General features: G+C 34.2%; 1 protein-coding gene across 4 annotated transcripts in view; it reads left to right on the forward strand.

Moving 5' to 3' along the window:
- The window catches only part of LOC106173621 (extracellular matrix organizing protein FRAS1), a 42333-nt gene that overhangs the window by 4820 nt on the left and 25348 nt on the right, over positions 1-12165 (forward strand). For 2 of the 4 annotated variants that reach the window (XM_087003569.1, XM_087003568.1), the window contains exons 4-9: positions 3411-3518; positions 4882-4971; positions 7455-7614; positions 9280-9413; positions 10868-10951; positions 11354-11458. In XM_087003569.1, coding sequence (XP_086859695.1) covers positions 3411-3518; positions 4882-4971; positions 7455-7614; positions 9280-9413; positions 10868-10951; positions 11354-11458 — 681 coding nt within the window. Of the gene's footprint in view, positions 1-107; positions 251-3410; positions 3519-4881; positions 4972-7454; positions 7615-9279; positions 9414-9622; positions 9649-10867; positions 10952-11353; positions 11459-12165 lie in introns of those variants that run through there. The other 2 variants (XM_087003570.1, XM_087003571.1) reach the window with 2 other exon arrangements.

A 12165-nucleotide genomic window follows, 5' to 3' on the forward strand; every position in this document is an offset into this window, starting at 1 on the left:
TGAATAGTTTACACACTCCACTGTGGTGGCATGTTGTTTCTGCCATTATACCTCAGAGGGGTTTACATCAGCAAGTAAATTGGTTACCTTCATATTACATAGCACATTGTGGTTGTAACACCTTTTCTAGACGGTATTTGTGGATAACCATACTTAATGTCTTTTATCTTCTACAAGACGGAGGTTCTTTCAGCCTGGATAGTTTTATATGATCAACCTAGAAGGGACCCAGAATCTTTTTCTATTACAGGTACTGATTCAATGTGCATTAGGAAATGTGAGCATCCAAAATCTGTGATTTAAATGCTTGGCATTTAGACAGATCAGCCTTTTCCCAGCATTTGAACTTTTTCTTCCTGTCCATCAAACTTTACACTGTGCTAAAAAAAGAATCAGTAATAGCCAACTTCTTAAGGTGATGCTCAAGTCCCACAAGTTTATGGAACTCTTAATAAGATTAAGTGAAATGGTGATTTTCTTTCTTTTTTATTTATTTATTTATTTATTTTATAAATTAATATTTTGTTTTGTATTCTTTTCGAATTTTTAATCCATTTCATTAAGTTGTTTTGTTTATATTTATTTTTTGTTATTTTCAATTAGTTTGTTTTAAAAATATGTTCTTTATCTTCTGTGACATATATATATCAGGTGCCATAAAAACACTAATTTCAGATTTCAATAACTTCAACATATGTCTTTTAACATTCTTTTTTATATATTAGTACATTTATTCAACTATGATGCAAAGAGTGTATTTACGTATCCGACCATCGGGTTGCAAATTTGATAATAATAACAGTTATAAAGATATTGCAATGAAATTTGAGATATTTTTGTAGAGTCAAAACTTTAAGCATTTATCAAAAACATTTTCCTAAAAAACCCAAAGTGCATTGGAATATTTTCAAAACTGTTGAAGTTAGTGAACTTTTAAATTAGGAACTTTCTTTAGCCACCTGATAAATATATCAGATAGACTAAAGATGAGTAATTGAAGTTGTAGAGTACAAAATGATTTTACTGTTAAAAGCTGACAAAAGATCCAAGGATTATTCAGACATTTTAAAGTTCAGTACTTCAGCTCTACCCTAGATAAGTTGCTGATTCCATGTACAGTAGTTATGCATATTCTACATATTATTAGTATCTATTCCCATTGTTTGTTGCTAATAACAAGTTAAAACACATTTCGAGTTTTGAAAAAATGGTTGACTTGCATAAGAAGAAATTGTTACTAGGTACTGTTTTTGTGGCTAAAAACTCTTCTTGTGGTGTTTAGAGTTGATAGGTTTTATAACCAGACTGCAGATGTTAGTTTGGCCAGCGCAACTCTTTTGGTATTTTGTTAGGACCCTCAAAATCCCTTAACCATATCATATTCTTTGCTCTGTACAGGAGATTAGCCAGCCTGAAAGATTTAGCATTAAGGCTTCGTTCACATGCAATGTCTATTTTCTATTTTCTATTTTCTATTTTCGGTATGTCTTATGATCACGGTCTGTGCACTGAATATCCCGCGGCGTAATTACTGGCAGCGCGAGCCAGTTACTATAAGTTACTATAAGTAACTCGCTCGCGCTGCCAGTAATTACGCGGCGGGATATTCAGTGCACAGACCGTGATCATAAGACATACCGAAAATAGAAAATAGAAAATAGAAAATAGACATTGCATGTGAACGAAGCCTAAGACCTGTTTTGATTTGCCACCTCAATTTCTGATATAAGTTTCTGTGAAAGAGTGTGTAGTTTGTTCTTGTGTGTTTTTGGAAGGCAGTGATACATTGGCCAGATAAAACCAATCATTTGGAAGGTTGAACACTTGAAGTGCTGCAGGGGATATGCAGGGATGTCTTTTCATCATATCAAGATTGCTACATTGTATTTTAACTCCAAGTTTATATGGTTTATATGCAGGAGAAATGCATATATTATCTTTTTTTTTTCTTTTAAAAGAAAAGGAAAAAAATTATAAGTGAGAAATACAAGTGAAATTTTATGTTGTTTTCCTGGATTATTATGTGTGGTTTTGGTTTTGAAACAATAAATTACAATTTTTAAAAGCTTTGTTTAATATAACACATTTTAGATTTTATGCTATTAGTAATGGTAATAATGGTTGAATGGTTTGTTTAGATTTCAACTTTTTTCAAATTTTTGAGATGAGTAATGTCTCTTTTATGTAATATGTGATGTGCGTATTCATTTGCATCTTCGGTAACACCAAGAACTTGTGTGCATATTACACATATATACAAATATCCTTGGTTTTATACACACATCCCCTGTGCAAACTATATCGCTATATATATATTTAGCTATTTGTGATAAATATTGAAAGACAGCTCTAAGATGTCTGAGGTGTAGAGGGAATTTGGTATTTTGGTATGAAGGTTTTTTCCCATAACCTTTAAATGGCCAACCTGTGAAAGTACAGGGTTTGGTTTGAAAATTGAGACTCTCTACTGTATACATCTTGCAGTCTATTTTTCTTCAATCCTTTCTTGTCTTGATAATGAGCAGGCTTTTAGAAATGAGATCCAAGTAAGTGACATAAACAATGGATTTATTTATACATTGCTGATGCTGGGTTCTTTTAAGTTGAGTAATGTAAGCCAACTTTCTCAAAAGATTTAACTGGAAAGAGGAAAAAAAAGAAAACCTTTTTGTTCTGTCTTCTGAGTTGAAATGCAATCTTTGAGGTCACAGAGAGTCCCGTCTTGATGAGTATGCTTGTAATGGACGGAAACCAAACTATATGGTTGAAGTGCGCAGTTAACACAATTTCTTCTGTTCTATTTTTTTTGTGTGTGAATTTTGAAATGGAGAAAGGGGAAGACGTAGGGAAGCAAAAGTGGGTCTATTGTATGACATGTCCTTTAATTATTTGTTAAGACAAGAAAGGCGTCTTGTTTTGTATCCGCACCCTAAAACACACTTTCCATACATGTCTACTCATTGCAGTTTCTTCAGTAATACACAAAATCTCACCATTAAAATAGTTCTTACATGTATATTAATTAAATTAATGAACAAGTAAATAGTCACATTTAGATTTAGCCTTTAGAGCTCATTCCCATTGAAACCATTGTTCTGTGTAGATTGCTCCAACCCTGCTGGAACTCTTGCTGAATGCAATCAGGTTAACAGATTAAGTTGCCTCTTCTTGGCGTTGAATAGAATACAGAAAAACTGCTGATTATAAGACTACAATGGAAACAAGAGGAGGCATGTTAATCTGATTGCGTTCAGGAAGAGTCCGCAAGGAGTGGAATCGATCAGTAGTTTATACAGAATGAATCCTAATGTTGCTCTCATGTTTTATTGTATACTACTGTACATGTATTTTCATCTTTGCATTCATATAAATGAGAAACAGAATTACATCTGGAATTCTATTATTTACAGAATGGTACTGTCTGGAAGTCAGATAGCTGTCACATCTGCACATGCCTCAGCCCTGTCACAGTGTGCGAACAAGTGACATGTCAGGACCCTAGATGTAACATACAGCAGGTAAGAAAAACACTGGTGGTTATACAGGATTAGAAACTATGTAGAATGAGAGAGTAGATAAAAAAAAACTTGTAAATTGCACTGTTTTGGCATCGCCGCATGATTCTGATGGAACAACATGGTCAAAAAGCTAAGATCATATTGTTTTACTTTGACTCATTTTCTACTTGTCCACTCTTTCCTTTGACTGTTATATTTTTCATTAAAAATGGGAAACACACTACTATTTGCCCTTTAGCCACTATTATTTTTCTGTTTAGTACCAAATAGGTGAAAAACCATAGGCTAGTATATTCTTTTTAGTAGGTACAGATTTCAGACATAAGAGTAGTGTGGGTAGGATACAGGATACATATATCAACTGCTTAGGGACAAATTTTGTTAATGCATTTCCCATATAAAGAGTTTCCAGTGGCTCTTTACCTATATTATGGCAACAGTGCCCACATGGTTACTGTGGTATATCCAGAAGATAGATTTCAATTTTAGATAGGTTGAACTGCTGTGCTGACATCCCCCAGAAGTAAAAGGGATAAATGCCTTGTCATGTCTGATAAATACAGTTATTTTACTCTCCAATTTTCAAAAGTTTTTACACTTTTTCTCTCTAGCTCTTCCTTTTTTTTTTTTTTTTTTTTTTTGACAGCTCACCAAGAACAAGATCACTATATAGTAATTGCCTTGTCTGTTATCTCTGGGAACTACTATCTGCCATGCCCCTCATCAAAGTTCTCTTTCTCTTCTTTTACAGTAGCTGTTTGTTTAAAGTAGATAGTTGTTTCAAGGACAGCACCTTTGATATGTGTTTTTTTAAAGCTGGTGATTGATAGCTTATGTAGACCCAGAAAACACCCATCAATAAAAACCCAAACCTTTGTAGTTTATGGTCAGACTAAAATGTCAAAAGGCAGTTGGGCCTCTGAAATTCTCTTTTTGACAGAGAGGTCAACAAGAATTAATGGTTCTTTTAGAAGAAAAAGTTTGCCCTTGATTTATCTGCTATTGTGACTGACCACATATACATGTTCTATAAACTATTATTTTCAGGAAAAAAGTTTTGGAGGGGAAATGTTTTGATCCTTTTCAAAGTCTGTAAATGACTGAGGAAATTACATTTACCCTATAGATAAATATGTTACTTATATTACATAATTTTTCAAAAAAGAAAAAAAGAGAAAAACATTTTTTAAAAAAAGAAAAAAAAAGAGAAAAAGTATAAGAGAAATAGTGGATTTTTCTTAATTCACCAATTTGTTTCACATATGCCTGAAAATAAATCATGACCTTAAGGACCTTTTCAGTGCTAATTACTACCAGGTGATGTAGTCAGGTCTGCATGTGTTTGTTTTGTTTGTATATACAGGGAGAAGTATACAGAATTCCATCAGGTAACTGTTGTCCGGAATGCTTCACACCTGGACCACCATGTGCGTATAAAGGACAGACACGGGAGGTAAGTATATCATATCTCTTCTTTCACACCTTTATGTTTGTGCTCATGCTATCTTTTCATAAAAAAGCGATAAGATATTTAAGCTGATGGAAAACAAAAATATCAAATTTTCTTCAGCCTATTTTAGTATGTTATGTAAAGTAATGACTGGATCGTTTCAATGGGCAAAGTTATCAAACTTTCAGATACATAATTTTATAATCACAAAAATTATTTTTTGTATAGATTTTGTGGTGTTTTTACTGCAAAAAATAGAACTATAGAGAAGCCTGCTTTTTAATTTTGTTGCTACCACTCAATAGGAATTTTCTTATCTTAAGAAATTATGACTTAAAAAACTACAGAATCTTTAAAATTCATATTTTCCCCATTGAAAAGACCAAGTAAATACCATATACCAAATAACTTCAATAATGTTGGTCTGACACGTGTTGATGTAATGATGGATAAAAGCACATTTTTGTTCTCACTCCTATTTGTTCTGAATGTTATTTAGAATCACAGACTTTAATTTCAGTTTTAAAGAGCCATTTCTTTCTCTGTAATTCTAAATGCCCATCTGCAAAAGTAATAATTGTTTGACCTCGCTACTTCTGCCTTGGTAAAAGTTATCTGACCTCCGTGCCTTGACCAGAGCAAGGAAGGATTGAACCTTCTACCACAGGTCCAGATTTTTTTTGCAAACATACTGGAATTAAAGGTTCTTAACAGAATTTAGCAGAGAATATAACTAGACTCCACTTATCCATATCTTTATCTCAGTCGAGGAAAAAGTCGAGGAAAACAATTCAAATGTTATTGTTTGTAATAATCTAAGAATTCTTTAGAGAAAGGACTGAACTTCTGATAATTTGTTTGGAGGGATGCTAACTCTGCATGGGGAAATAACTATGCTAACTGCACCAAGAAAAGGCAAACACAAAATTGTGATATATTGTAATGACTCACTTTGAGAGGGTCATTTAACTTTTTTTTAAAGACAATATAACTGTTGAAAAGATGCAATAAATAGTTTTAAAAATTTCTTAATACAAAAGTTGCATTTGAATGAAGCACCAGTATTATCATTCTTATAACCATTATTGTTTTTATTTTTATTTATGTTATTTTTGGGGGTTACACTGCCATTACCCTTATTACTAAATTTCCAGCTTGTTATTAGCTCAAGGAAATCACTCAGCAGGTAAAAACAATCTACCTGCAATACTACATCACCAATATATCACATATTTAGCCTGCCCCAGCTGACAGACAGGTAGAATACATATCCCCCACCTGGGCACTCAGGATTAACAACATATTTAAAGAGGATTAGAAACCTATATAAAGAGCTTCGAATTAACAGTTTGATGAAAGGTAATCGACAGGGGTTTAAGTTTCCCTCCAAGGTGTAGAAACTGTTGAACTTGATATTTAGTTTGAATAGCTGAGCATACCTCGCCTTGGGTATTGAAAATGCAACTTATATTTATTAAAGAATTCGATAATTCATTTTACCCTAGAGATAAATCTTTCCCTTCAGTACCTCATGTGTTAGTGTAACATGGGTGCTTTCATAAGTGTGGATTTGAAAATGTCACAATGGGGCAGTGTTCTCCCTCTTGACCCAAAAGAATACCAAGGCCTGTTAAACTCTACTTTAGCAGAGAACAAACCTGAAGGAGGCACATTAATAAACTCTCCAGGCAATGAGGGCAGAGTTCTCTAGTAACACTGAAAGGAGATGAAAGAATGCCTTGCTGGTAAGGACTGTGTCTATTCATCCCCCCTACTGATTTCTCCGGAGTAACAAAAAGTTGAGGTTGGATGATGATCATGATCATGACCACCAGACTTTTTAGACTAAACAGACCACACATCAGACCTTGTTATGTGTAACATCTTTGCACTTATATTGCCCTGGTACGTGTGATTTTTAGCAGATGATAGTGAAAACATATCTGTCCAAACATGGCTGCCTGAAGGCCCATGGTGATTGCTGTTTTTGTTTGATTTAAAAGAAATTGGCTTGAATAATTCTACTCCCCTAAGGATAATGATGATGGATCTTGAGACACTTTCCACCATGAAGAAAATATTTCAACTGTGTATGCTGTAAACAGAATCAATGAAATGGCAAATATTGGCAAATATTTACTCATTCTCGTGTTGACATTGTTCTGAAACAGCATCTGAATTTAGTCCAGACTTAGGTCTTGTTCTACAGCATTGTTTAATAAGTTTACATGCCGTAAAAGCAGACTTCCATCAGCTGAAATCCTGTTTAAAAAGTAACCACATGTAGGCTTAGTAAAACTGTTTCACTCTTATCATTTTACACCCTTTTGTTTTACTTAGTGTCTCAAAACAGTTGTATAAATGTTGTCAGAGCACATTGCCAAGGAGATGGCATGATATAAACCATATATGTACACACATATCAGCTCAGTAGTGTATAAGATTTTGCAATGTTTTTTCAGACAAAAAAATTTTTTTTTCTCTAGTTTGACTCTAAGTGGCATGTCAGCCTGTGTGAGAGCTGCCACTGCATGGAGAAAGGCGTGATATGTACCAATAAGACTTGCCCAGCTTTACACTGCAAACACGGAGAAGAGAAGCAAAGTTTGCCTCATGTCTGCTGCCCAAAATGTGTCCCAACAGGAAGTAAGTGGACAACATCTTTGTTTTCTCTGAAATAATTACCATCTGGTAACCTTACACCATAGTGACCTCTGCACTAAAAAAAATGTCTGACTGAGTGATTTTTTTCTTTTATTCAATTTACCAAATTTTTTATTTATAGCAGTTTTAATTTCATAATATGTGTCTGCAGTGTGATATGACAGTGATAAGATCAGTGTTTATTTATCTTTGTCAGTCTATGAAGGTTGAAATTGATTTTTTTGGATACAGACTAGCAGGATGGAAAACAGAGTCAAAACACATGACCCTGTCTGTCAAGCAGAACACTTCATTACAGTATTGACACCAGGGGGACTCATTATTTGGCTCTCTCATGGATTTTGCCTTTTTCTTCACTGTTTTGCCTGTCAGATGAAAATAAAATTACTGCTAGTATGTTGGGCAGTATTGCTGCAATGTATCCACTGGTTGGATCAAATATTGTGGAAATTTCTTGTGTTTTTCTAACCTTCAGGTGACAAATATTGGAAGTATTTACAAAAAAAATCTTATCTATTTCAGTGTTACAGACTTACATTACTGATCTCTTAGTTGAATTGTGTCAAATGACAACCATACACGGCAAATCTCTTTTACAACATGAAAAAGGGGATTATCTCTTTGGCTTATTTTATTGTGGAATGTGCACAGCTTAGAGGCATCACTGCATCATGCACTAAATGGCTGAGGTAATAGAGTGTCACTGAATACAGTGCTCAAATAGAGGTGGAAAATTCAACAGGACTTATGCTTTGTTGTGTGACAAAGTATAGAGTTTCACCCTCTAGGTCCTAGTAGTGCTTTGACTTGAAAAAAGTACACTGTATGATGAGGTTGTATCAGAAACAGTTGTTGACACTCATTAACTAAGAAAGAACACAAGCATGTGCACCAGCTGATTGCTAATATGTATGGGGTCCTACACCCTCCTTTGACCTTAGTTATGTGTCACTTCACAAAGAGAATGAAGTTGAAGAGGGCTCCCTGACTTATTATGATCTAGCAGGATCAACAAATCTTATTGACCTTTAAGTTGAGGAAAAAAGAGACCAAATCAAATGTAGTCGTGGAGTTGTTTATTTTTAGGTTTTACTTTTTCCTTTTTTGAATTTTTTTATGCTTGTAGGGTATTTCAGTTCTTTTGTTCTGCATGATTAGAAAAAACTTAGAATAAACAAACTTTGAAATCTACAGCGAAGTATTTATGTGCAAACTGTTCAAGGCTCAGTTAAGAGAATGTAAACAATTTCCTCAGCAGTTTATACATTTTTTGCTACAAATGTTCTGCTCTTTGGTCTTTTATCTGTGTTTGGAGGGTGTTGTACGTGGCTATGCAGATAATTGTATTGTCAAGTGTTCGTCTGGGTGTTAGCAGTGTTAAATAAAAAAATCAAATTTGAATAATACAGGTAACAAATGCTGAGCAGTTGATGTATTGAATGTTTCACAAGTCTATGAGCAGTTGATGTATTGAATATATAACTTAACAGGTAACATTTTATTTTCACTATTTGTTGTAACCCCATCCATTTTAGAATAGTATTTCAGATTTAAAGTAAAAAGCAACATTTTCACCCATAACCTTTTAAACAAAATGATGTGTATCATATGAAAATTGTTAGACTTTTTGAATATTTTCAATTTTAGGCTCTTGTGTGTATCAAGGTGTTCACTACCTGGACGGTGCTGTCTGGGAGCCAACACCCTGCATCAGGTGCAGTTGTCAAGATGGAGAGGTTACATGTTTCACTGCCCAGTGTCCAGATCTCAGGTGTGATCAGGTGAGTCTACTGTCTATTCCCATTGTTCAGATCTCAGGTGTGATCAGGTGAGTGCAGTATCCATTGGTAATGTCCAGATCTCAGGCGTGACCAGGTGAGTACAGCATCAGTTGGTAATGTCCAGATCTCAGGTGTGACCAGGTGAGTCCACTGCCTGTTCCCAATGTCCAGATCTCAGGTATAACCAGGCGAGTGCAGTATCCGTTGGTAATGTCCAGATCTCAGGTGTGACCAGGTGAGTCCACTGCCTGTTCCCAATGTCCAGATCTCAGGTATAACCAGGCGAGTGCAGTATCCGTTGGTAATGTCCATTTCTCATATGTGACCAGGTGAGTCTACTGTTTTTCCCAGTGTCCAGATTTCAGGTGTGACCAGGTGAAACTAGCATGATAAGTGTCAAATATCTTTATATCACATGTTACCAGTTACGTGTAATTTGGCCAATTCATTCAGCTATAAAACAATGAAAAAATTACAGTAGGTAAAACTTTGACCTGTGCCAAACGTGTTGGTATTTCTAAGGAGCTCAAATATGAATGGTGCAAAATTCAAAATTTGATTGAATTTGATGACTTGGGGAACTTAAGGGTCAACCTTTGCCACCAGTTAGTATGGCTGGCACAGTTGTACTTGACAGGGAAATTTTTCTACATCTGCTGCCTGTTCCAAAAAACATTCCATAAGAATATATAAAAGAACTCATGTGGAACCTTATTGCTTTTGTCATTAATTATCTTCCCTGCTAACTTGTTTACCTGGCAAAGGCTTTTAAGTGAATACTTGGACAAAACTATTTTGACATTGATTAATTCAAACCAACTGCTTGATTGTAATATCAGAGACCAGTTCACCAAAATACCATTTAGAGCACAAGGCTGGCTTGAACTTATTATTTTTTTTTCTATTTCATTCATTTCTTCTAATTATTGGATATGCAACATTTCATCTCTGGTGAATTTGAAAGGTGTTCATAATTAATCAACATGACACCTTGAATGCCACCATATCTTTTTTTCATTGGCAGAAAATGTCTGCAGAAGTAAACATATCATTACTACACAGTGGAGAACATAAAACACTTATTAAGTAAAAGGATATCTCAGTGGGTGTATTATCAGTAAGGCCATGTGTTTACTGACGTCAGGGTTGTGTAGAGATGCACTGCAGCCAGAGAAACTCCATCTAGTTCGATAAAAAATGCCATGCCATACAGCTTCATAGTTTCTTGTTGAGATGAGCAGTGGTTAGAGTTTATTTATGTAAATCTGGAAGTTTTTTTGTACAGAAAACCAATGGTGTAATGGAATTGTTGTTAAGATGTACATTTCCTGTAGTTTTAGATTTTATGTGTATAAGTATGTTTAAGTAGCATGATTTTAATAAATATATTATAATAATTATTATTATTTATGACAAGTATTTTGCATTTTCATGTGAAAATGGTGTCATTTCAGGGTTCCAGTGTTGTCCAACTTCCGTCCACTTGTTGTCCACAGTGTGTAGAAGACATGTGTTATGTGGGAGGAAAGCAATACAAGGTAATCACTAGGCCATTAGTAGGAATTTTATGGATTATTTAAGTAAGTCTTTCATAAGTAATAAATTTTCCTAACATTTTGACAATCAATGTTTGAGATTATCATCTTTGTTGAGTCTCCATCCCAATGTTTACTGGTCCTATTGTTTACAAAGGGTATTACCTTTAATATTCTAGTATATAAGTTCTTAAGATATGAGGCGGCTTAAAAATTATGTTTTAACATCATCAGTTAGCATTGGAGAAGAACTTCATCAGCTGTGTTTTCTTATAAGAATAAATATTGGAGGTAAACAATCTCAATATTTAGCTGCTGATTGAAGAAGAACTTACATCATTCCTATCAGTAAGCATTATTTTGAAATTAAAGATCTTTTTAATTATTTGATGAACTCTCTACTAGTCTGGTGATGAGTGGCAAGAAGATAGCTGTACCTACTGCAGGTGCTCCTCAGGCCATAGTCAGTGCAGGAAGGTACAGTGTGAGGATACAATACAGTGTGAACCAGTAAGTTTTTTATTTATTTTATTTTTCATCTTTTGACCAACGTAGAAATGGTACTTGAATTTGAATACATTAAAAGCTTTATCAGACTTTACGAAAGGCCAAAAAATCTGTCAGACATTCGGTCTGACAAGCCTGAAAATTTTGTCAGACCGAAACAAAATCTGTCAGACCGAAGTAAAAAAATGACATTAAATCAAATATCAATTTTTTTATATATATTTATTTGTAGAAAAGTAAAAAAAAAAAAATATATATATATATATAAAAAAAAATATATATATATATATATATATAGGCAAAAAAATACTTGCATAACAAGTTTTTTATTTAATGAAAAAGACGCTGTGGAATGACACAAGGACTTAAAACATTACAAGTATGAAGAATGTGTAGCTAGTAATATCAAATGTATGTCCATAAAAACGTCTGTTAATCAAATAACCATTTTACACGTTGTTTTTGGCAATAACATATGCATTTTGAAACAGCACAGTAAGACAGTCTCTTTCATCTAATTGAAGCTTTGACAGAGACTGTCCAGTCCGAGTCTAAGTTCCTTCTTCATTTTATTTCTTTTTTTTTTTTATAAAAAGAAACTCAAACTGCGAGCTTTCATCAAATTCATGTGCACTTTCTCCAACTCGTGATGAACGGTACATGCAAATACGTACATATGTTCCATAACTTAAGAACCCGTAATAAAGCTG

This window comes from Lingula anatina, chromosome 2, assembly GCF_051362555.1.
Source record: "Lingula anatina isolate TDL-2025a chromosome 2, LinAna3.0, whole genome shotgun sequence".
Taxonomy (NCBI): domain Eukaryota; kingdom Metazoa; phylum Brachiopoda; class Lingulata; order Lingulida; family Lingulidae; genus Lingula; species Lingula anatina.